The sequence below is a fragment of the Anser brachyrhynchus genome (genome assembly GCF_964034855.1).
Source record: "Anser brachyrhynchus genome assembly, chromosome: 7".
In the NCBI taxonomy this organism is placed as follows: Eukaryota; Metazoa; Chordata; class Aves; order Anseriformes; family Anatidae; genus Anser; species Anser brachyrhynchus.
Genome location: NC_137701.1, coordinates 10,231,785 through 10,257,733, shown reverse-complemented (window position 1 = coordinate 10,257,733; position 25,949 = coordinate 10,231,785). Strand labels below are relative to the sequence as shown.

Genomic DNA, 25,949 nt, shown 5'->3' with positions numbered 1-25,949 from the left:
GAATTGGTAAAGTCTGGGCCATAACATTTACCTCAGAAATAAGCTTTTTTCCTCAGGACACACTATTTGGACGACATACGATAAGCTCCACATAGCTAAGAACCGTACGTTTATTTGTAAAAGACTTATTTTCTACATTAGAGGCCAACTGCTTGCATCCTTCATTCCCTGTTAGGACAGGGAGAAGTCTTGTTTGCAGATCTTACAAATACTTGCTATGCGTAGATTGCTCGTGCCTCCTGGTTTAAGATGGTGATATTCCAACCACTGCTGCTGGTGAGACTGTGACCAAAGAGGGGCCACCCCGGCCCCCGTAAACTCAGTGATGGAAGAGCCGAAGATTGGTGTGAATCAGGGTTATTCCCAGCTCATTGCAAGCCTCGATCACAACCTCGTCGGCAGCGGAGCCGGACGGGGCGGCGATGAACTGTACTCCGCTCTGAACAAAGAGAGAGAGAGAGAAGGATTAGAGGACAGAAAACCAAAATCCTGCTGAAAAGGAGCTGGCAGCCCCAGCCCTTCATTAACATCCTACTCCACTACGGGCTGAACAAACAACGGCCTCCACTCCCGAAGCAAGCCAAAGGGGAGCCCCTCATTTAAGCAGTCGGTTCTCTTCATAGCTCAGAAGCAAGATTAAAACCATTCCTCTGGAGGCCTTGCCTTGCTCTTAAACTTTCTTTTTTTTAAATAAATGTCAATACTCTTTTCATCCCAAAGCAACACCCTAAGCAATGGCTGGGTAATTTCCATTCAGCTGAGACCAATGACCACAAGAACACCCTGCCCAGAATCCAAATGGCCAGCCCGGTCTGTGCAATCCCCCTGACATCCCGGCCGAGACCTCACCCGTTTAGCTCTGTCCACGTTATCCCTAAAAGGGAAGAATGCATCGGAGCTGAGGGAGACGGCACTCAGCTTGGCAATCCACTGCTTCTTCTCGGCTTCGGTTAACTGTGCGGGCACCTCCTCAAACATGGCCTGCCATTTCACCAGGTCTTCATCCTGAAAGATCGGGGAGTGCCAGCTCAGCCCCAAGCACAGCCTCCGGGCACTGCCCCGCTAGGAGCACGCAGGGACGAGCGATGGCACCCCTCTGACACCCAGCTCTGCTGCTGGCAGCTTCCTACCAGGAATTTTAAGGTCCTGAGTGATGGTGGGAACAAATTACCACTGCCAGTTCTTTCTGCATCCTTTGAACTCCCTTCCTTCCCCTCCGCGCCCTAGGACTTGAGGTATTTCCCCCCACCATTAACTCCAAGATGCTCTGCTTGGCCTGCCTGCAGCGTGCTGCCCTGTGTAAATGCCAGCACACACAAACAGATCTGGGAGATGACTTAATACATGGCAAACAGCAGCCTGGTTTGTGATTCACCTTCAGAACAGCAACTGCGCCAGTCCTTATCCCCTTAAAAACCAGCAGCTGCTCAGAGATGATTCACGAGGTCCCCACTCCAGCTCCTGGCTTTCAATACTTAAAAAGGGCATACTATTTTCTTGTCTTGTATCAGGGAGGTAGAGAACGGATTCTGAGAATCCGAAATGCCATGCAAGCAAAGTGTGAGAAAGAAAGGACAGCCAGCATGATGGGGCAGCGAAATTAAAAACTAACTGCAGCTTTAGCAGTGAAGGAAGCTATCGGAGGACAGCAACCTGCACACCGAAGCACAGAGCAGGTCCCAGTACCTGGGGCAGCGGGTGCAGCGTCAGCGGGGCAAATCAGGGCAGTCTGCCCCGGCCATGACGTGGCCGTGGGGAACTGACCGCCCTGGTAGTGGTAGTTCCAGCTGTCTGGCAGAAGCTGAAGCCTTTGGGGGAACCTCTGGGCACTCACCTCACCGATGGTCCCGGTGACGTACTGGTCTATGGCATTGGAGATCTCCGCTCTCTTCACGCCCGCCTTGAACTTCATGGAGAGCACGCGCGGGTGGTGCCGGAGCCACCAGTTGTTCGCCTTGTCGCCAGCCAGGCGCGTGCAGTGGATGCGGGACTGCTGGCCGGCCCCAATGCCTATGACCTGCAGCGGGTACACAAAGCGGGATCACGCCTTGCTTCACAGAGATCCTAACCGCAGCCGCGTTCCAGCCAAGGGACTAGGAGAGACCTGCCACAAACTAGCTGCTCCTTACTGAATCGGGGAAAGAGTGCAGGTAGTTAGCAAGGAAAACTGAAATCCCCAGTCCTGTAGCCTGGCCACAGGGACAGCTTTCTGCACCGGTAACTTCCACGGCCCTGCTGAGCTGACAGTCGCTCTGCGGACATCACATTCCCCCACCCACTGAAATACAGCCTCAGCCAGCAGAGCCCAACTGTGCAGCCTCAGGAGGGTGGGGTAGCCGCGGCTTTTGGTTAAGGCAAAGCAAAATCCCGTTGGCTGTAGGAACACATGAATCTGTAAGGAGATGGTGGGCTGCCTACCTGTCCTTGGCGCTTCACAGGGAGGTTAAAGGCTGAGCCCGGGTCACCCAAACACCATCATCTACCTTTCCCAGTGGGAGAATCACAGACCAACTGCGATATGCAGAGGATTACAGGGCACTTTGTCTGTCAAGCCAGCAAGAAAGTAAATCCACTGCTCAACCAGGAAGGCTGGCCAGTAGGACCATCGCATCACGTAATTATCAAGGCCCTGCAGCTCCCAACACATTTCCTACTCTGGCAGCTGCCAGAAAGGCTGGGGTTTTAAAAACAGCCGCCTGCAAACCTTATTTAATAGCACTTGTGCCTGATGTAAGGCAGACCTAGTGGTTCTGGGAGCAAAATCCAAAAGGTGACTTTTCCTTCAAGGAAGCTCCAATGAAAGTACGTTATTTACTCAGTTTTCATTCACTTTTTCAGACCACTTTGGAGCCCAGTTCTCCTCAAACACATTTAACTTCTGGCAATTTCTGCACATGGACCATAGATTAAAGTATGCAGAGGCTCTTGGGAGCCTGGTGGTCAGGTAACCCCACAAGCCTCGTGTCACAGCCCAATGCACAAGGCAAACAAGTCTTGCATCCTAGCTAACACAAACAAACTTGCGCTAGAGGCAAAGACAGCCCCGAAGTGCTGACACTACTGAAAGGTAAGCGTGGCGAGGGACATCTTGGTTACTGGACACTGCTTCACCGTCCCCTCAGGAACCAGGAAAACTCAGCACTGCCAGGGCCACCATTTCACGCTTTCACACCTCATTACATTCAAGACTGGAGCCAAACCAGACAGCGCCGTGGGCTCTGGACTCGTGGCAGGCTCTCAGCTCCCTTTCAGCCAAGACAAAACAACACATCAGTGCATAAACACCGCTGCTGACTACTGCTGCATGTGAACGGCCAGGGCAAGCCCTGCTGCAGTGCCTGAGGCCCTACAAGTCCCTCTGCCTGCAGAGGCAAGGCCACTCACCTCAGGTCCACTGCTAGAGCAGTGCCAGTCGGGGCAGTCTGTGCTAAGTGCCTGGAGCACCTCAGGTCCCTGCCAACTCTGTACTCGCCCTCACAGCGCCCTCCAGGCACAGGGATGTGCTGTTCAAGTCCATTTTGCTCTACCTGCAGTCACAGCTTGCAAGTGCAAGGGACTGAGCTGGGGTCCCCTGAGCCCCAGGCTGTCTGCAGTTCCTCAGCTTTGCCTCTGCCATGAGCGTGTGCCAGACAAACAGATGCTAGATGCTCGATCTAACCACAGTTGTCAAACTCAGGCTGGTAACTTCCCTCCACGGCTTTCAGATCTCCGGGTCCTGCTTCCCAAAGAGAGCTCCTGCCCTTTCGAACCAGAGATCTGTCAGACAACAAGACTCCCTTCCACAATTTCCTCCTCCTGTGAAGCCACAGCTGAACTGTTCACCAGACCATTTGCGGGGGGGATTGCTCCAGGGACACCACACTGAAGCCAGCAGTTCTGGCCAGTGCCTCAGAGTTTCCAGCTCAGACTGCAGCAGATGGTAAAGCTATAAGTCAAAGGCTGCCCTCAAAGGAATGAATCATTTGTCTTCTCATTCATCAAGACACGGTGACTTCACCTCTTACCAGAACCATAAAACATGCTGCTGGATACCGTTCCCCCAAGGAGCAAATGAAAGGCTTGTGCTGCTATCTGATATCATCTGCTCAGCTCCAACCCAACAGCCATCAGCACTTAATAAACCCACAGGGCTGTCAGTATTATCGTAAATATTAAATAGCTTCTACGCTTCTCATGGCTTAGGGGCACCTTCCCCCCAGAAACACACCCTGATGTCCAGTCCCTGCTCCCACACCTTCAGACTTAGATTCTGTAGATTTGGGGAAGCCTATCTGCAACGCACAGAACTGTTATTATAATGGCATAAAAGGCAAAAGAATGTAAAAAGCCTCCACTTTATGCCTCCAGATGAGCCCACATTGTTCTTGAGTTTACTGTTCCAGCCTGGGAGGAACATGGTAATAAAATGCACTTCATGGGAAAATGTTGAGTCAGGGAAAGCTCAATCCCTTTTTTGTACAAAAGGATGTTTTGACGCAACACTGCTAGGGAAGATTTCTTCAGTCTAGACTGGAATTTCTTGCCTCAGGAGGAGAAATCAGAAGGTTGAGCTTCTGCTTAATACGCACTACAGACTGGTACTCGGATCTCTCCACACACGGGTCTCAATGTACCTATTCTCCCTTTTTCACTTCATTTCTTTCTGTCTGTTCCTTCTTCCTACACCTCATCTCTTCCTTCTTCAACCAGCAGCTTGCTTCCACATGAAATCGTAACAAACTTCAAAATCCTCCCCAAAGCCTGCCCACCCCTTTCCGTTTCCTGCCTCTTTTTGACAGAAAAGTTAATTATGTTTCTGTCAGAGTTTAATCTACTGGGGAAAAAAGTGCTTACGCAGGGTCTGCTTGGGCTCAAGGGAAAGGAGACAGCAACACAGGGCGGGCAGAAGAATTAACAGAAAAAGCTTGGGTGAGAACTGAGAACTGCTTGACCAGAACACTTCGGCTCAAAGGAAAGCCAAACGTGTCCCACAGCTGGAATAGCGTACAAAAGTGTGGAGTGGATGATGTCCAAAGAGTCCTTGCACAATGAGGTAGATTAGCCTGGATTTAGCCAGATTTACCCTGAGTAATGAATGAAAACTGAAATCCTAAACGCCTTTGGAATTATAAAATCAAATAAAGGACTTCACAATTGGGAAGACAAACAAGCAAGGCAGTAACTGACAAATGTCTGTGGCATTGGTGGAAAACAGGTGAACCACCAGGTCTGTTTTATCCTCATGCGCAGAGAACCAGGCAATAACATTTTTAAACAGCTATGCTTAAACACGATGGTATCATTGAACAAAATGTAAATCAACATGTTACAGACTTTGGCTTCACTGTGCTGAAAGTCAGACAAAACAAGTGAGAGTGTTTATTGCAATTAGTGGCAGCTGGCTTCCTGCAAATTAAGTGACACTCAAGTCCATAAATGCTTCCTCCCACTCCATCCTTTCCTAGGACTTACTAGCACAGAGCACCAGCCCCAGCTGGAGCAGCCGATGAAGCCAAGCTGTCAAAAAAGTTTTGGTTAGCTGATACACCAGTTCTGGAATGCAGCAGGAATGGTGCGAGGCTGAAATAACCCCTGCAGAAACAAAAGCAATGGAACCGGAAGAACTCTGGATTTCCCAAACTTGGCTCACATAACCTAAACAAGTCAGGTTGTGGAAATGCACGTTAACCCTAACGATCTGGAAGTCACTTTGTCTCTGGTGCTTGATTTGCACCCAAACGCTCCTGTACTCATCTGATGACGTGCCTCGGTGGGTGATGTGACCAGCAGTGAGTTCTGCACAGCATCACCCAAAGGAACCTGAGATAACCAGCGCTGGATTTTCAGAGGACCTTTTTTCCTGCCCCATCTGTACCTTGGGAACAATGGTCTCACTACTTAGCAGTCCCAAGAGGCTTTTTAGACATTTTCAAACTAGGAGAGCTCCTATCTAAGCTTCTCCATCGCTGCCTACAGCATGCCACTCTGCTATCTCTGCATTTGGACTGCAAGGAGTCTCTTTAGGAAGACATTAAGCTTTGATTTGAGGCCCCCAGCACCGATTTCCCACCTTTGTGACTAAGCAATTGAATGGGTGATCTTTGCTGATAAAAACAAGGCATTTGTTGCCCAGTGCAGCGTGCAGACCTCTGATCTTCGCCTTTCTTGTCACATATACAGCAAACCAAGACAACACACGTTAGTATTTAATTAAAATATATCCCTGCAAATACACAAAACATCCCTGAAGCCACGCTAGTTAAATCCCTGTCTGCCCCACAGTGCTCTCACTCCTCCCTCGTACCTTCCTCCTTCCATATGGTGCATGCATTACCACACACGTTTCAGACACAGCTGCAGCACCGCGTTAAGCTCAGACTTACAGAAGGACTGAGGAAATTGCTGTTGGACTAAGGGAAAAGGAGGAAAGATAGTGACACCTTTGTTCTGGGTCTACAGGAATTAGTGCTCTTGAGAACAGAGCCATTTAAATGCAAAGAAAAACAACCAGGAAAAAGAAAAGAAAAATGCTGCATCTCCAGAGATGTGTTTTCAAGAACCACACAGCACATGACCCTAGAAAATACTGTGAGGCAGCACTGCAATGTTTTCAGGCTGTAATAACAATCTGACACACGTAGATGTGTAACACTGCAAAAAGAACAGTGCTGCAGTTCATTCAGTCTGCACCTAAAGCATACACTGTTTGATCCATCTTGCTGAATTATGATGATAAAGATCAAAAGCATTCTGATTTTTATGTTTTATTTGTTATTTTTAAATAACCCTAGTTATGGAAAAGTTGCCATGGAGAACACAGAGCCAGCTAAACAACAGCGTTACAAGAATGAGCCTCTGGGCAAAAAATATATTATTTTCAACACATTTACAATAACTTTTGCATAACTGATTTAAATTGAACACCTAGTAAGAGCTTGGAAAGAAAAGATTTCATAAATCAAAATTCCTGTCTCACCTACACAGTTGATAACACCCCTGTAAATTCCAACATCCATCAGAAGCATTTAAAAATCAGGAAGCAAGAAAGTTTTCTAGTTCCCCAAAGGGGAAAAAAGAAACCACATCTCATCTCTCTTATATAAGAAAATAAAATAAAACTCAGAACCATGTGGACAGTCAAAACCTAGCTGTGAATAACTACTGTAATTTCCTAAGGCTCTATACAGACCCCAACATATGCACACGCTCTCAAAAAATGGTAAAGAAAAGGCAGAACAGTTACAAAGAAGTGACTCGAGGCCTAACTTGCAGAAGCACATAAGAACGCTTCCAACCCTGTCATTGAAATGCCAGCCCTGTCATTACCCCAAGAGAAATATGTTGAGTTTGGGTTTTGAGGCAGCTTTGAGAGAAGCACACGTTTAGCTCCTGTTCCGCATGGCACTGTGTGGGGCCATTAATCTGTACCTGTTGAGCAGCTTCCTGCACTAAGTGATTTTAAGGCTCGTGCCTGAGGAAAGCGAGCACTCCGAGCAGCCTGGCTGTGAAATCACGCTCCCCAGGGCCCCCTGGTTTGGTTACCTGCCCATCCTTGGCGTAGCACACCGAGTTGGACTGGGTGTATTTGACAGCGATGCTGGCAACAATCAGGTCTCGGACAGCAGACTCGGGCAGCTGAAACGAAACGCCACTGTCAACAGACCATCCTAATGGGCATGGCACAGCCAGCCAACTGGCTGGTGGTCTGCGAGCCTCCAAAAGCTCCACAAGGACTGTGTCACAGCGAGGAAAACAAGACAGCTAAAAATATTCTGTTTTGTTCAGTTACCAACAAAACTGTTACCAGTTGGTCTGGCAGCTAACCTCGTAGTTGGTAGGGATAAGACTCAGTCCTACCAGGTCCAGATGGCTCTGGCACTGGCCCTAATCCTGCAGCGTCTTCTGTTTTCAGAAGCGCTCACAGGCAAAAAGCTAAGCACATACTCAAGTACGCACAGGACCACAATAATAATAATAGCTCACAATATCCTCATGAGGTGTTTTAAATACACTCCATGGCTAATTTATTAATATGTTTTTTATTACCTCAAGGTCTGAGCTTGCTCCTGAGCCCATGACTAACGACGCACTCATTAACATCTGTTTTTTAATGAGAACAAGACCGGAGACACAGAAATAACTGACAAGTTTTCTGATGATGTCAACTCTAAGTGATGAGCAACACCAGAAAGGCCAGAGTTTATGCATTGTACACAAGCGGGAGAACTGAACGGTGAGTCAGAATGAGATCACGATGGATCCTGAGCATATGGCTGTCTCACCATAAGAAATTAAACAACATGGCTTCTTATAAATAAGAAATAAACCTTTTGTTAGTCAGAGATAAAGGGCAAGGTCCATCTCCACTTATTTAGGCAAGAAATCAAAACAAAACCAAACCACCCTGATTTGCCCAAGCACTGTTGGCCAAAAAGCTTGCTGCATTATTTTGGTGAAAGCCAGTTAAACCTCATTAAAATATATTAAAAGCTCTCAAAATAGAACAGCGCTGCCTTCCTTGATGAAAGCATACCAGCTCACTCTACCAGTCTTTAAGCTCATTTATCTTCTGACACTTACGTTTTTGTTCTTTGTAACAATGTTCTTGAACAATGACCGGTCGATGACTGCATTGTTCCTCTTCTGCATGAGATGCAGTCCAAAGAGGGTCCGAATCTCAGTGTCATCGGGCTCGTAAGCTGGGTCCATCTAAAAGCCAACAGATAGGCCAGTTAAAGCACTTAAAAGTTAAAGCGTCCATGGTGCAAGCCACAAAATTCTACAGCCTTCCAGTCTTTCACAGAAAGGTAGGAACTTCTGCACAAAGAGTCTTGTAGTCCACCACAGGAATCTCACAAATATTTTAAGTGCTTTCATATATGCCTTAAGGTACAATTTCCAAGCCACTTGACATTAAAGAAAACAGCGAACGTGATTATTTCCAGAGATTCACTCTCCTGGGGCTCATCTATGCAAGCATGCAGCACAATTAAGCTGTACAGGTGTAAGGGGCCAAGTTAAATGGAACTGTTAAGCTTCGTTAAGGTCTACCCATGCATAGGCTTATTTAGAACTTTGGTAGCCCCTCTTCAGGTAATTGAGGCATGAAGTAAACCAGATTAAGGCTCCCAGCTTTAAATACAAGCGTGCACACACTTTATATGGCTTCCCTAACCCATTTAAGTTTGTCCAGATCAACTTTGCTTAGCATCCCTGTTCAGACAGGCCCTAAAGCTACAGTCTTAACCAATCTGACCTCATCCTTGCAAAGCTAATTGAATTCAGGAGGTAATCGCCTGCCAAGATTGTCTGCAATTTCATTCCTGCTTGCCTCAAGCTCCTGAGCCACCTTCTACAGCTCCCTCGGTAGTAACACTACAATTGCAACTTCAGGTAACCCTTGGCTCTTCTTTCTGCGATGTTCTAGTAAAGTTCTGTGCAGGTTTGTCTCAGATTCAAGCAGAAGCGGGACCTTTTTGGCTGCTCTGACAGCATTATTAATCTGTCAGTCCAGTCACCAGAAGTGGATGATTTTGAAGGAATCCCCCAAAAACCAGGAAACATTTCCTTATGTTGCAGGGAAGCCTGGATTCCCTAGTCCAGATACCCCAAAGCAATCTGGACACTAGCGCCTGTGAAAAGCAGATACAGGAAGAGCATCAGAGGGTTACAGTGTAGCAGGAATACAAACCTGGAGGACGCAGTAACTACCATTTTTCTTTTTGGCAAGAATTTTGAGGGCTTCTTCCTCGTATCCAGGAGCTACCACGCCATCAGATACCTGCAACACACAGAGATCTCAGTGTCCATGTGAAAAAGAGAGGAGCTAATACCAAAACCTCTTCCTCTCATAACCAAAAGGATGAAGGCTGACCTGTCAGGGTCTGTCTATACCATATAATACCACTACAATATCTGTTCCAGCCTTTCAAACAGGAAACAGCAGAGCACTGGCAGCTCTTAGCAGAGTTAGTGAAAGCTGTTGCACAATCAATCACTTCATACACAACAGAACTAGTAACTAATGTATCCCTCCAGGAGGAAAACTGCTGGTGGAGGACATCCCTACTTCTCAGCTCTAACAGGAAACATGCCTCAAAAAAATATATATATATAAAAATCCCTATTTCAGCAGTCACCCTCCTGATGACAAAATATTGGCAAAAGAGCTAAAAGAGTAGTTTTGTTTTGCCTTAAAAGTGCTGAAGCTAGGAAGAGTTACTCAGTGCCATGAAGTTGTATACTTCTTTCACATTCTCATCACCCAACATTTTTTAATTTTTGCTTTGTTTCTTAATAGGTAGTGTTCCAAATGTTGCCCTCACAAACAAGTCAAATGTGACCTTTCATTTTTTTCTGAGAAGAAATCTCCAGTATACAAGACAGCTTTTCGTGTTGTGCTTTCCCCTCCAACAAAACCATAAGCAGCATGGAACAGGATGAACGTGCCTGGTAAAGCATTAACTCCCTGTTGTTTAACTCTGCTTTTAAACTTGTGCAATGCGGTTAGCTATGGAGTTAAAGATGAACCCAGCGAAGTTTAAAGTGCAGCCTGGGAAGCAGCTGAGCCAATAGGTAACTTGTACCAACCGGCAGGCAGCAATCTACATCCACATTCCTGCCTGGGGCAAGAGGCTCCAGCCCCCTACTCTTCCAACTGCAGCCTTTCAAGCAGATCCTCCTGAGAGCACAATCAGGGCTCCTTTCCAGGGGCCTACTGGGAGACGGACGTTTGCAATCACCTCTTGGACAGCATCGTTTCAAGCATCACGATTTCACAAGCTCTGCCATGCAGCCAGGCAGAAGGAAGAGAGCATCAAGAGAGAGGTGTAAATTCTGCACCCCACACACTGAATTACACAAATGGATCAATATAGAGTCTTAAGTAAACAGGTCAAATTCAAACAGAACGGCTGCTACAAACCAGTGGCTCCAGCTACTGAGATTTTCCCTTCTACCTCTAAGATCTGCTGCTTGTTAACTAACCTCTCTGGAAATAATCTTAGCAGTAGGCACATCGCAGACATCAGACAAGGCAATGAAGTCACCAAAAGAAGACATCCGATCAGCACCTGCAAAAATCACATTTTCTAGTAACTTATCCAGCTACAGCATAATGCAGAGAGAAGTCTTTGCTCCCACAACCCAGCCAATTTCCAAGAGAACTAGTAATTTAATTCCACAGCAAAAAAAATAGGCCATGAGAGCAACAAGAATGAAAAATCCTACCTCAATCCCATGTACCTTTAAAGATTTGCATAGCTCAGGTATTCTGTCTTCCTTCACTGCGTTTGTAAAAGCTCTAACTCAGTAATTACAATCTCCACTACTGTTAGCAGCTCTGCTGTAGCCATGACGGAAAGAGGACAGGGAGAGGCAAGGTTCATACAGAAAGATTTTAGATGGGAGACAGCTGGAAAAAGAAGCAAGCTTTTAGATGCCCATGCTCCCGTCAGGTTTTTCCCACAAGAAACCAGACCCAGCAATGTAGCTAAGAGCACTTTTTTGTTAAGTATTCTCCGTATTTAATGAGGTAGCACTCAGCACCCATCATGGATGCTCTACTGCGTAGCAAGGTCATCCTGCTGTCACTGCCATTCTAAACGTTTGCTCTTCTACCAATCGTGCGATGGTTTTCTGTGGGCAATGATCAGAGGTGATCCTTTGATCAAAAAAAAAAAACAACAACACAATAGTGAAAAACGAACCCATGCTATCGTGTCCTTTAAGTTTGCTTTGTTTTCCAAAACCTGTCCAGTTTCTCCAGGAACGCCATGGACAATGACAGAATTAACAAAGAACCTCAGCTAAACCGAGGGAGGAATTTTTATTTACTGTTAGTTTTCTTTTTTGTGAACTCTGAACTTCAGAAGCACTGAAAACCACCCAAGTACAGGGCAGAAACATTCCTGCCCCATGAAGCGTTCCCAAGCACCCCACCTGCAGCAGAAGGCTGAGTGCGCTCCCAGCACAGCTACCTCGTTATCCAGATCCTTTAGCCAAAACCCCACAATGATGTCTATGTATGTACACCTGCATATATATATATATATATATATGTTTTAATTAAAAAAATCTTTATAGGTCTTTCATTTAGATTAAAGAACAGCATCCAACGTGATTTTAGCCTCTTAGGAAAAAAATTACAACAATTTACAAGTTCTGCTCACTTGCAGAGCCATTTTTTCTATGTGCAGCTCGTTTAGCCGGCTGAATCCTTATGGAGCAAAACCTGAGGAGGAGGAGTGCACTACAAAGGGAAGAGCCTGCCGAGTGCAAAAGGGGCTGTTGAGGGCTGCGCGTTAAGCTGAGCTCTTTGGAGCGGTTAAGTTTGTCCCTGGGCCTCTCACCTCTGCTTCGCGCGTAGGCAGCCGCTAAGGGCGTTAAGGTCTTGTGGAAGTCGTGCACCATGCAGACTTGGGCCTCCTCGTCGCTGAGAGGTATTCCAACAGCAGCACCTAGTGGGAAACACAAGCCAGGGCACTCGCACCAGAGCCCTTCCCTGCTCCCTGCCCCTGGGACCTCCCCAAACTGCCAAGACACGGAGTCTGTTCAGGGAGAAAAGCGTGGTGTAACAAGGAGCCACCCTACCTGCGGGACTGACGTGTTTGAAGGAGGCCGCAGCAGGAATGCCTAATGCCTGCTTGAGTTCCTTCACCAGCTGCCAGGCGTTGAGAGCATCACACAGGTTGATAAACCCTGGAGAGCCATTCACCACTGCAACACAGCACACAGACAGACACATTATAGCAGGCAGAACCCTCTCTCTAGAGTCAAGAGAACAAGTGGAAGAGATTTTTCCCACAAAGAATGGAAATCACTACAAGATTATTCTTTTCAAATGACCCTAGCTCCTCAGCAACTAGTTAAGCACCTTGAAAAGCTTCAGTGACTTTTGAGGAATGAGTATGCTGAGGACTCAGGAGATGCAAATACAATTCTCTTCCCCACCCCAGGCTGCTGAAATCTAGTAAAGAAATTCCATAGAGCAACTGTGTCTCTGATTCAACAAGTATTCAGGCACTAGCCAAACTTTAAGTACATTGTGTCTCTAACTGTTGTCAGAAAAGCTATTCACAGCCATGAAATTTAGGGCAAGCTTTTAACAAAATGCTTCATCTGGCATGATTTCTGATGAAAGGGCCAACGGTAAGAGTTCTTTGAAAGTCTGCTCCCAAAGCCTTCTGCCCTGGCACACATAAAACCGCATGGTCGGTGTTGACATAGCAGGACCGTGAGCATCTCAGGAGACAGGAGGAAAGGTTGTTTCAGCAACAGCACAAGGCCGGGACAGGTGAACACAACGTTGGTCTGCTGCCAAGCCTGAGAGGCAGACTTGAAAGCAAATCAGCTTCCAGTGCGGGAGTAAAAAAACCCTCCTAGGAAGTACCAGAGCTGAAGTCCAAGGAAATACTGCCACACAAAGCCTCACTGTCTGCTCAGCGGGACAATGCCTGCACACAAGGCAGAGCTTGTTTCTGCCAACAATCTCAAGAACAAAGTTAGCCAGACTTTCTCTCCAGAAGAGTGATACCCCCAGAGCAACAAGGTTGTGGAAAGCGGCACGCCCTGTAAAATGGCAGAGGCAGACCCCAGACCTGTCCCAGGCTCTTGGGAGAGACTGGTACCACCCCCTGCCACTGCCTCCAGAAACAACACTCTGGAAAACTAAGGTAATAAAAAGGTAATATTACATTTTATATGTAAGTAACAAGAAACACTGAAATCCAGAGAAGAACAGCTTGGTTTCTAGACAGCAAATGGTGACATGAAAGAACTGGGCAGGTTCTAAATATGTTAAATGGGAAGGAGCAAAGCATCTTAAACCGATGACAAGTTTTCCTTTGGAAAATCTAAAGTAGATGGCCAACAGGAGGTGCACCGCACAGATCTGCCCAAAGCACCTTCAGCGCGGACAACACGTGTTGCTGGGGGTCAGCAGACAAGCTTCTCTGTCTCCCTCAGCTCAACCTTTTCATCGCAAAGCCAGTGCCAGTCAGTAATGAAGTAAATAAAAGCAGGCACTGCTGGATATTTGAGGTCTGTAGACACCTGGCAGACATACCCAGCCACCCTCTTTCCCTGGGGGCCAGCCCAGCCTGGGCCTCACCTGTCAGGGGGAGCTTTGGCCTCATGGTGTAGAGCTGTGCAGGACTCTGGTGAGGATTCATGCCGTACCTCAGGGGCAGCTGGGACACCCCTTTGCTGTACTCCTTCCTGAAGTAATCGGAGATGGCTGCGTCATACTGGGCAGTGTGGGTGAAAGCCTGGGGACAGAACGGGGGACGCTTGTCAACTGACAAGGCATCAACTTACAAAGGAGTTGGTGTTTTAAGAAAGGGAGAAGAGAAACAAGTGTGGCCCAGCCCTTCGCTGTGAGCAAAGACAACCGACCTTCAGCGCAAGGTGACGCCTGGTTTCCATGGTAGTGTCTCTGTCCTGTGACGCTGCCATCTCTTTAGCCACCGAGGAGTAGTCTGCAGGATCACACACAACGGTCACACGAGCGTGGTTCTTCGCAGCTGCCCGTAGCAAGGCAACTCCTCCTGCAAGAGAGGCAGGGAGGCATGAGGTGCTTCTCTTCTGGACACAGCGTAACTGAGAGCCACATCTGAGGCCAAGAAGGGTCACGCACAACCAAACATGTGTGCCAGATCCATGTGCCCACCTCCCCCAGTGCTTCGAGGAAAAGGGAATCTTGAAAAAGCACAGGGCAGTCAGCCTGTGCAATGCAGCCTGGTGCTGAAGGTGCAGACACCAGCAGCGCTGCGAAAACAGGTCGTGTGCTGTGCTAAGCACCTGGGGCAACAATGCTTCCAGCAGCACAGCCACTTCCTGAAGAGGACAGCTCTGCACATATTGCTAAAGCATCGTCCTCTGCAACACCGGGCTGTGGACAAGTCTCTAAGATTCGCTTTGACACTGCCAAGCAACTGAGGCTCTCAAATCTCTCTGCAAATATTAATGAATACTGCACAGGTCCTCTGTGTAAGATAAAATGCCATGCTTCCCCCTTAAATCTGACTCTGCACAGCGATTAAAACACTTTAAATCAGACAAGATACTAGGCTGTTGCAACAGAAAAGCAGAGGCTGGCACCGCTACATGCAGAGTGAGCACTACTCCATAAAACACTTAATGGAAAGCTCTGCTGGGCATCGTTTGGACTAAACTACTGCAAGAAAATTCAATCCCATTCCAACCCCATGGCACAAAACTGCGCCTGCACTGTTCACGAGCTGCCAGGCAGAGCTGCTGCAGTGAAGTAAAGGCAAGCCTTCTGGGGTTAATAACGAGCAAGAGCAGAATCGCTGAGGATACAGGCATCCACGCTTCCAAACTCAGGCCCTAACCACCCTCCCACGTATGCAGACCAACTTCTTTCCCTCCTCAATTAGTTCTCAGCAACACCTAGAGCACTTTCAGTGGTTCAACTTCTCTCCAGAGCTCCTGGTTTTTTATTTTTCTTACACTGCCAGAGGCTCTAAAAAAGGTTTAATTGGCTCTCTACATTTTAGTAGCAAGTGTGCCCTACCTGCCCTATCCTTGCACATCAGACTTCTCCCTTTGGGCAGTGCCTGACTTCCCCACCTATGCCTTGCCAGCCTGTTAAAACAGCCACGTGCCATTTAAATTTTGGCTCTGCTTAAAAGCAATGAGGTTCACCCAGCCCTGCATTCATTCTCCTAGTTCTAACCCTTGAGCTCTTCAGCAGACTTCAGTGGAGAAGGGGAAAATGCCACCAAGATAACTAATTTTCTGTAAGTTCCTCGAAACTGGGAAGCAACACAGAAGACACGCAGAATTTGTGTCCCCCCTCTTCCCTCTCCCCCAGAGGGGGAGATTTGCAGTGAGAGCTGCAGATTTACTACAGCGTTAGCGGCTCGCTCATGACTCTTCCATTTCAAGGTGAGATTATCTGTCAAAGGAATTAGTTTGCAAGTTGCCAGCAGGTCATTTCTGCACACAGTCATCTTCTACTGCCTGACACAGATAAATTCTCAGTATCGTACTGCTTCTTCCTTCTTGAAGGATGTCTTTCACGACACACTGCAGCCTGGCTTGGTTGTCATGAATTTTTCACCTGGCAGTTACCACGGACATGGTGCTTTGAACATGTGATGGGGATAACCCTGTGGCTGCCAAAATGCACGTTCAGAGATGACCTGGCCACCACTGCTAGGAGCAGGTAACCCACACGAGGCAAGTGGACAGCTCACACGGAGGCCATTGACACCACTGCTGAAACCTGAACTTGCAAGGGAAACATTTTAGGGTACAGGACCAGGCTTCCCATCTCCTCCCCGCAGCCACAGCACCACAATAGCTCAGTTCCTGTGACCACAGCTTGGTAAAGGAGTGCAGAAGAAGCATTTTGTCCCAGCAAGACAGAATCCTGAAGAATGGCAAACTGCGTCCCTGTACTCCCACATCAAATAGATGTCTGGTGATCCTTTATGGGCGTGTAAGGCCATCAAATCAACAGAAGAGACCACTTAAAAGACCAAAACCATCACATCTGCCCGGAGAATGGGTCTGTTCTGCCTTTAACTTACCAATGTCAATCTTTTCCACTGCCTCTGGTACAGTTACACCTGGAGAAGACACGGTCTTCACAAAGGGGTAGAGGTTACACACGACAACTCTAAGAATCAAGGGGAGAAACAAGGTTACTCAGCAAGAAATAGAAAGGCCAAGCTTGGCTTAGAATGCAAAAGTTATTTATCAGTGGTTTTTACAGTCTTGCCTCTCAGATCTGGGACCAACATAAAATGCTCTAGCTAAGGCTTCCTTCTCCAAAAGACTCAAAGGTGTCCAGCAACAGCCCGAGTGATGTTACAATGGTGAAACTACACACACAATTTAAGTGGACTCTGTGCGTTAAACAACGTTATGGTGGTCAATGCCACAATTCACAGAAGTTAGTTAAAAGAGTTTCTTTAAATATGTTTAAATGTTTAGTCGTTCTGGTGCGCAACAGGAGCCATTCCAAAGGACTTCAAGGTAGGCTCTCGGCACTACTGAAAAAAGGCAGCAACCCATTTTTTATAAAAGAGTAAGCCCCCAGAGCAAGGTCTACTGCAAACAACAACAACAAAACACCATACAAAACCTGAGAGGTATTCAGTGCACAGCCTGTATCCCATGTCACTTGATCTGATCAAGCAATTTTTCCACCATTTTTACTCTAGAAGCAGCAGCAGCCTATTCCACAAATTGCGGAGGAATAACTTGCCTTGTCCCATCCTACCAGTGCCAGAGAACTGTAGTTTGATCAAACAAGGGATCTGTTTTGATTTTCACATACGAGGTTTTTAACCCAGCAGAGTGAACGCATGAAGGTACCTAACACCAAGGCATGCCCAGCGTCAGCAGTGACTTGCTGTAAGGCAAACCCGTCCAACTCTAATGTTCCCTTGTTTCCAGTGTGCGATGAACTCAAGGGGAGGGGATGATCAGCCTCCAGCATGGTTTTCAGAACCCCCTCATGTCTTCAAACCTCTACCACATCTTTTATCCTCAGTTCTATTTCCACTTCTATTTCTCTCCCCTATCCATTCCTGCTCCTGACCTGTTGCAAACCATCAGCAAGCTGTGGACTTTAGCACTGCTAATGGCATTCTCTGTGGAAGCCAAGATAACACCAAGGTTTCCTACCTTGACTTGGGTATGTAACTTTAATGCAACTATGCAAAGACCCTCCTGCTGAGGATCAGCTCCTTCTGTTTTACATAAAATAATCCAAACGATTGCTCCGGATACAAATGCACTTTAAGGCACTGATGTAAAACCATTACTTCGCCTGCAATTCAGTAGAGCCTGCTTCAATATGCAGTTTACTACGAAGAGCCACCACTGCTGAGCCATCTATGAGGACTCCTGTGGTTTTAAATTCCAGGTTTTCAAATTCAGCCTGGAAATCCATTCATCCTGGGCACGTTGCTTTTTAAAAACAATTTTAAAAGCTAAGATGCATTCTGGTCCCATCACCATAGTCAAACTATGCCTCCTCTCTTGGTTATACCTATAATTTATTATGTTCAGTTCAACCATTCATTTCTAAATCAGGAACTAACCACTGACAAAACTGGTTGCTCACAAAACCAATTAGTTACACATAGTCCCAACCTGTCCTGTGTAAGAATACTGAGTACATACATTCTAACAAAAATAGAAAAGAAACACCTTAGGTATGTGTTAGCGCATGAACTGTATTACTTGAGTCTCTGGCTGCAGCTCACTTCCTTCTCATGATGGCTCCCAAGTAAGTTTTCAGGTTTTTTTTAAAATTTGTTTTCTGTCTGTACAAATGGTGCATGTTCTTGACCTGCTTTTCATGTCTACTCTTTATTTGCATGTTGAAACTCAGTAAACATTATGCAAATCTCAAAGGGTATGTTTACTAAGGAATTATTTCAAAATCAGGAATTGCCATCTGATCAAACACCCAGAGCCATGTTGAAAGGAGCAGCACCAGTTCCTAAACCGCTGAATTCAACTCTGCAAAAAAGTGTAATGTGGCCCAACAAGGACTAAACGTAAAGCATCAAAATTCACAGATAACCTGGAAAAATTAAAACCTCTGATCCCTGTGGAAACCACGGCGTAACTCTTTTGTTTTAGTTTTCTCTTATTCCAAGAGATGAAGATGCATCTGTAGAAAATTTTGTTTTTAAAAACAGTATCTCTCAACAGGGCTAAGGAAGGAGACTGCAGTATTTCTGGTGTGCAGATCCCTACTGCTCCCATCCACCGATGCTGACAGTTCTCCAATGTTTATTTTTGATTACTGATGACTTACAACACGTCCCCCAACATTTATTTACCTTACAAGGCTGAAATCCTGTTTGTTCATATCAGCATTATCTTCTGGAATATTGCGAGCCAAGATGCCTAGTTACAAAAACAGTAAATCCTTATTAAAAAAAAAAAAAAGAAAAAAACTAGACCACCACCATTTTTTTTAATTCAGCACTTTTCTTCAGACTGTGCTCCTCAAAGCCTTTTGACCATAACCTTTGCAATCCTAGTTCCACAGTCTTCAGTCCCTATTCCTCTACCCTCTCCCATTTCCCTGACTCCCTTGCTGCTCAGATTCCTTACTAACAGATTTTTTCTGCAATGCAGAATCCTAGAGGATTTCAAGTGCTGAATGACAACCTCAAAGGCAGACTGTGCAAGCATTCGCTTGCTAACCTTGAAACACTAAAACTGACAAGGAGTTCATGGAGAGGAAAAAGGCACCTGTCACTCATCAGCCAGCAAGACACAAAGCTCATGAAACAACTGAAGCAAGAGAGGCTGTGGCTTTAGCTGAACAGAAGAGGTGGCTAGCTGGGGTCTAAGAGCTCAGAAAGAAATGTGCAGGTGACTGGCTGGCATGGAGTATGCAACAGCACAGCCTGGGGTTTGAAGTCCTCAGAGGAGACTGCCTCCAGCATTCTCAGGTGTGTAATGTGTGATGGGCAGCAGGTTTAATTCAAGGAATCTCAAGGACAGTTACAGGAGATGAAGCAGCAGATGAGACAGACTGACCTATCACCCTCACACCTCTTCCTTGCTGAAGAGGAACAAAGAAAAGTTACAGCATGCAGAAATCACCCACTAAAGATTATGCTGTCATGCTCCATATGCTGCGTGCCAGATTCACCCACAAGTTACAAATCAGTGGAGCTCTCTGCCTGCACAGGCCTGAAATTGGCTAAGCAAAGAACACACACATACATTTACAGAAGAGCCCTGTAAATACTGGTAGCTCCAGGGAGGAAAAGCTCTAACTGCAGAGCAACAGAGGAAGTCCTTCAGTCATCATAAACTTCTTCCCCACCCTGTGCATTATACCTCTCCTTTTGCTGCTAGAGCAAGTCTGTTTTCATTACTCAGTTCTTCCACACAACCCTCAAACAGACAGCCATCAACTCCTTCTTTCCACCCTCACTGCCCATGGATTTCTTTTTCAGATTGAAAGCACACCATCAACAACATACCAGCATGGACTGCAGGATGAAGGGTTTTCACACGTCCTCCTAACATCTCAGGGAATCCTGTCAGGTCTGAAACATCTCTGCTCAATGAAAAAACAGCAGGTTAATTGAAGTGCCATAATGACTTTATCTGTAGGTTGAATGTTTCATTCCCATCAGGGGAAATTTACATCTACTGGCAATGTTGGTAAGACGCATCATTAAAGATGCGACCTTTTAGGTCACAGCCAGAGCTGAACATCTCTGCTTTATTCAGGAAGCGGAAGGTTGCAAACACTATCCCCTGTACTGTCTCCACCATCAAAGATCAGACCAATGTGCTAGAGCCATGTTGAATTTTAAAAGTCCTCCTGTCCCAAACAGATTTTGACAGTTACAATGAGCATCAGTGCTTCAAGAGATATAAAATGAAGGAATTGGTGGACAGAAGAGAATCCAAAGGCAGAGAAGGGACCAGAACAATAATGTAGTAACAAGCAGAACTGCAGAAAAACAATGTAAGAACAAATTAAGACAGAGCAATTCTGGGTTTCTCTAATAAATCTAACAGCTTCATATCATCCTATCTGGGTAGACCCTAATTAAATGTCCCAAACAATGAAGTTACTTTAGAGCCTGTCTTTCATCCACTTTGAAAATATGTATCATCCCCACAGCTGAATACAAATTACAATAAACTGGAGAGAGAAGGGGAAATGTGACCATCTTTCGCTTCAGGCTTTGCCAATAGCACAGCCAAGTAAGGAATCTGGAGAGACAAAACCAAGTGCTGGATAACAGAGAGGGAACTCTGGAGGTGGTGTATATTCATGCTTATGCATCTCAGGGGCCTATCACTGCATTCAGTGTAGGCAAAAAGGAGCCACAGTCACCTGTCCTGCCAAGTAAGTGACAGATTTTTTCATCACTATACTGCAAGTGTTTTTTTTTTTTTTTGGCTGGAGCTGATTTTGAGTCACGGCACAGAAGAACCCAAAAAGCTTTCCCAAAAATCAAGAGCCAAAACAGCTAGTGCCTGTGCATGCTGCTTCTCAGACACTGAACGCACAGCACTTGCAGGCTTTGTCTCAAAAAACAGGCCATCATCCTGGTAAAATTATTTGTGACAAATGATCTCTGCTGAGCTTCAATATATCCCTGACACATGTCACTCTTCCTGTCCCAGGGCCAGGCAAAGATCAGCTTCCAGCCAGCTGTAAAGAGCAGTACTAGGGCCTGATTACAAATTTCACGACCACTAATTGACCATTAATTACCTCACGGGAAAAAACCTGGCTCAAGACAGACAGACAAAAAGGCATCTCCAGCACAACACTCCTGACAGCTCTACTGGTCTCAGCGCTGAGCTGCACAGCACAACTCTGTCACCAGCCAGCCAAGTAGCCAAGATGATTCTGAAGTTTGTTTCGGGGCTTTTAGTTTTGTTTGTTTCAGGGGAAACGTGTTTGCTTGCTTTGTCTTGCGGGGAAGACTTACTTACAGACTTTTTTTATCCCGTGCCAGTTTTCAACCATTCTGTGCTGAATGGAGCACAGAATTACCTCCATTCTGAAGGGAGGTAATTTAAGCAACCTCAGGGCACAAGGAGCATTTCTGATGGTGATGCACAAGAAAGCACCCGTACCTGACAGGCAAGCCAGCATCTCTCAGGGATTTGGCTGTTCCTCCTGAGGCGATCAAACCCAGGCCCAGAGCATTCAGGCTCTTGGCAAACTCCACCAGGCCGGTCTTCTCAGAGACGCTGAGCAGAGCTGGAAGGCGGGAAGAGCGCGAGGATGGCGTTTTTAAGAGTGCGACACCGTATAGAAAAGAAAAAAGAAAGAAAAAGGCACGATGAGGAAACTGATCTGTAACTTACGCACGGAGCAAGCTCCCCCCTCCCCTCAGCCCTCACCCCGACGCCATTTCGGGGCCCGGCGCCATGGCCGCCACGTCCCCCCCACACCTTTCCCCTCACGGTGGCTTAAGGGTCGCCGCCGTTTAACGGTCGTTTTTAACGGTCACCGCCGGTTAACGGTCGGTTTAACAGTCGCCTTCTCCACAGCGGTCGGTCGGTGTCCCCCCTGTTCCCTCACGGGACCCCACCGCCCTCCGCACGGCCGCCGCCGCGTTACCGAGCTGCTGCCGGGCGGCCATGGCGCCGTCGGTGGGTGTGAGGAGGAGGAGGAGGAGGATGTGGAGGACGAGGAGGAAGGAGCGAGCAGCGGCGACCCGCGGGGATTTGGGCGCCCGCAGCACCACGTGGGGCGGCCCGGGGAGGGGAGGGAGCAGGGGCGGGGGCCGCCGCCATTTCGGGGCCCGGCCTGAGGGGCGGGGATGGCGGCGGGGGGGACGGGGCGGTCGCGGAGCGCAGCGGGTGGCAGCCCGGCAGACAGCCCGCGTGGGGTCTGTGCGGCACCTGTGTGGGGTCTGTGCAGGATCCCTGTGGGATCCGTGTGGGACCCCTGTGGGATCCGTGTGGCACCCGTGTGGGATCTGGATGGCGCCTGTGTATCTGTGTGGGACCCATATGGGATCCGTGTGGTGCCTGTGTGGGACCCATGTGGGACAAATGTGGGATCTGTGTGGGACGTGCAGGTTTGTCAGAGGGCCCTTCGCTGACAGGAAGCCCAGCCTACCCCAGCACAGTCACTGATGGAGCAATAAGGGTGATTAGTTTTTGTTTTCCCCTCAGAAATAGTGCAGTTTCAGCTGTGGAAAATCAACTCTTGGAGAGTCTACTGAAGAGAAGGGAGCAAAGGCATAACACTTGTTTACCAAGTCTAAGGTAAAAAATTAAGCTTGCAAATAGTAGAATGATATTTTTCTTCACTTTATTTATTTTTCTTGGTAAGGGAGAGCTTTCGTCCCCTACACGCCTCCAGATTTCCTGGAGCTCTGTGCAAAGGAGTTTTGTTTGCTTTCAGCCTAGCTTGTGCCTGACACCACTGCCAGAACACCCCAGAAAAAGGTGCAGCAGTTGTGATGGCAGCAACCCATGCTGTTTGAGGCAGGGAGAGAGCTCTTGGAGTTATTTTCCAGCCCAGCTCCTAGCCATCACCTTGCTAACGTTCTGAGGAGGCCTCCAGGGCTGTCCTGTCACTGCAGCAGTGCTCGCTCAGTGCTGCTGCTCCCAGCAAGTAGCATTGCCAGGAAAAACAGCAAATAATTTGGGTTCAGCAAGCTGAAAGCTGTTTTGTTTTATGTAGCATGTACATCTCTGATTCGTGTCACCTCTAGTGCAGGGGGACTCAGGTATATGCATTTGGGACAGGCCCCCAAGACATCCCCACGTGCTTTTTTTGTGGTTTTATCTCTCAGATAGGTGTTCACGGTACACTTGCAGCTCTTGAAGCAGGCAGGTTGCTTTAGGCTCTCTGCTTGCATTAGAAAAGTACAAATAAATGGTTCAACAAATAAGTTCCTAGATCTTACAGGCAGAAAGCTGGGAAGTGCAAAACAAGTGTCTCTGGAAGGCCCAGAAACTGGGCTGTTTTGATTTGTGAATCTCTGGTCTTGGACTGTGTTGTCTATGTAAGAAAGAGTCAAGCAAGACATAGTAAATGCTAAATAAACTTGGTATATGTATTACTCTTAGTAGCAGCTAGTGACAAGCAGTAATAAATTATTGTTCAGAAGCGTGGCTGGGGCCAAATGAAAATATACTGCTAAGTGGTACATGAGCACCATCATTATGAAAATACATACCTTGGAGAGAATAGAAGTTGTACAAAGAGTACGGATCGGTACAGCCGAGGTGGGCTTTGGGGATGATTAATGTACGTGAAAATGAACGATTCGACGGAGCTCTGCATATTTATCCGGTGTTGGAGAGCAATTGCATATTCTGGTGCAGCACCTGAGATGCTAAGGAGCAGTGTGCATGCTGCTTGCAAAGCAGGGTGTTTTGGGATGCTGCTTGTGGGCGGCTGGCTGTGCCAGCCTGTGCACAAGAGCACAGAGCCAGGACTTTCAGACAAATAGAGGGACATTACCTGTGTAAATAGTGTTTTTTTGTTGTTTTTTCTTTTTTTGCTTTTGCTTTTTTGCTTGTCCAGCAGTTTGTTATTCCTTGGCTTGAGATGAGGCTTCTGTTTGCACAGGGGCTTGCGTGGCAGGAGGGCGGTTTGGGTTTACCCAGTGCCCTCTGTGCTCTTGTGTATGGATTTGGCTGTGCCAGATATGTCCTGCTTTTAGGATGGCCATGTGGAGAAAACAAATAGTCTGCCTCCCAAAAGGTTTAGCTTTGCGTTATAGAGCTTAACTAATTAGCTATTTTTTGTGATGTTTAGGGGATATTCAAATATCTTGTGCTCTGCTCATGCACCATCATTTATTCAATAGGAGTGACGTCTCACTGAAGTTTTTCTGGTGTTTTAAACCATTGTAGAAGTTCATCTTGAGCCAAGAAAGCAGTAGCATCATACTGGAAATCATGGAAAGAGGTAAATACTAGAATTACAAGTACTGGATTAAGGTTATTACTAAATTCTGTCAGGGCTTGCATCCAGGAGAGAAAAATCAGGCTTAATTAGCAATGTACTCTGCAGTGTTAATAAAGAGGTGTAAAAAGAGGGTGAAGTTGTATAGAGACATACAAAAGGCATGGCATTCCTAGTTCTGCTGTTGTCAGGACAGTACCCTAGATTCCCTTCTCTTGGGACTGCAGGGAGTAATAGCAATGCTTTCTAGCCTAGCTAGAGTTCGTATTGTAAGCCTGATCTCTGTTATTTTCCACGTAGCACACCAAGAGGAGCGTAGAGAAAACAGGTTAATTGGGCTGTGTATTGATCTGTTAGTGTAGGAGGCCGGCTTAGGTTTCCTCAGCTGGCTCTGCAGCTGCCGGGGGGCTAGCTGAAGGGTGGGCTGGGCCTGGCAGGGGACGAAAGAAGATTCAGTCCAAATACAGGAAGCTGAAGTGCGAGTCCCTGCAACCCTGGCTCAAGAAACGAAGTGACATGCGTGGTGAGTGCTATGGCAGTGGTCTGGTGCGGAGCTGTACTACCGCAGTGTCTCATTGCCAAGAGGCTGCTTTGGAGCAAATGTGTTACTGTGGGCATCTCTGCCTGCATAAAAAGAGTCTTCAGCTTAGTAATTCTTCATCATATCAAGTTTATTTTCCTTAACCAGGCCCTACTTTCATCCATATCCCTCCCTGTGCCCTATATACATTCGTACAACCCCTTGCCTCTTTTATACCCGGTGTAAGACAGATGCGTACATCTGTACCCAAGCTCCTGGTTTATTTACTGGCAGCTACTGAAATGGGAAGCAAGGAGGTATAAGTGAGGAAGGTGTCACGGTCACAAGGGGCACTGCCACCATCTGCCTTGTTCTGGTATCTGGTACCTTCCTTCAGGACCATTTTTGCCAGACTCAGGACCTCAGGTTCTCCAGTTGCCTTACAACCCCTTACGCTGGGTATTACGGGATTATGCACCACCGAGTCGAGTACTCATGGAAGTGCTGGCTCAAGCAGGCTTCAAATGCCCTATCTCAGATACAACCCAACAGCAGAGGTGGGAGGGTAACATAATACAGGCTGTGCTGATTTTTTCTACCTTTTTGCTTTAGGGCGTTGTGAGAACTACAGGGGGAAGTTTTTTTGGTGTACTCCAGGAGAAAAAGAGCTTCTAGGGATTGCAGAGTTGAACCTTGTCCATGCTGCCCAGGCCCACTTGCCACCGGTTACCAAATCTCCGGGCTGACTTCAGCAGCTGTGCTGATGGCGGGCTAGCCAGGAGCACTCCCCAGTAACTGGGGAGACTTGAGAGCTCTGAGTTTGAGTTTTCTTTCTCAACCCTTATCAGCTTGGAACAGCTTTTGTTTTACTGTGTTCCTTGGAGGTCCCATTTAAATCACCTACCTGGAGCTGGCATAGTCTGTTGGCTGGCTGTAAATCCATAATCAGTTGCGTGAAGCTGCAGAGATGATTGCTGGCCCACAATCAGCTCAGCTTCAGAGACACCAAAGAGCTCTGAGTGTACAGCTTGACCTGGGTTTTGA

The 25,949-nt window shown here is 47.0% G+C and overlaps 1 protein-coding gene across 1 annotated transcript; it reads right to left on the bottom strand.

The window, feature by feature from the left end:
• Positions 1-92: 92 nt before the first annotated feature.
• On the bottom strand, positions 93-22,240 carry ATIC (5-aminoimidazole-4-carboxamide ribonucleotide formyltransferase/IMP cyclohydrolase). Its single transcript, XM_080598749.1, has 16 exons — positions 22,079-22,240; positions 21,589-21,715; positions 19,968-20,044; positions 18,807-18,873; positions 16,536-16,624; positions 14,374-14,525; positions 14,090-14,246; positions 12,571-12,696; positions 12,330-12,437; positions 10,966-11,051; positions 9,671-9,760; positions 8,560-8,688; positions 7,522-7,614; positions 1,835-2,017; positions 850-1,005; positions 93-439 (listed from the first exon to the last, which is right to left on the bottom strand). Exons 1-16 carry the CDS (start codon positions 22,098-22,100, stop codon positions 320-322), a joined length of 1,782 nt encoding a protein of 593 aa, XP_080454875.1. The 5' UTR covers positions 22,101-22,240; the 3' UTR covers positions 93-319.
• Between the last annotated feature and the right edge of the window lie 3,709 nt (positions 22,241-25,949).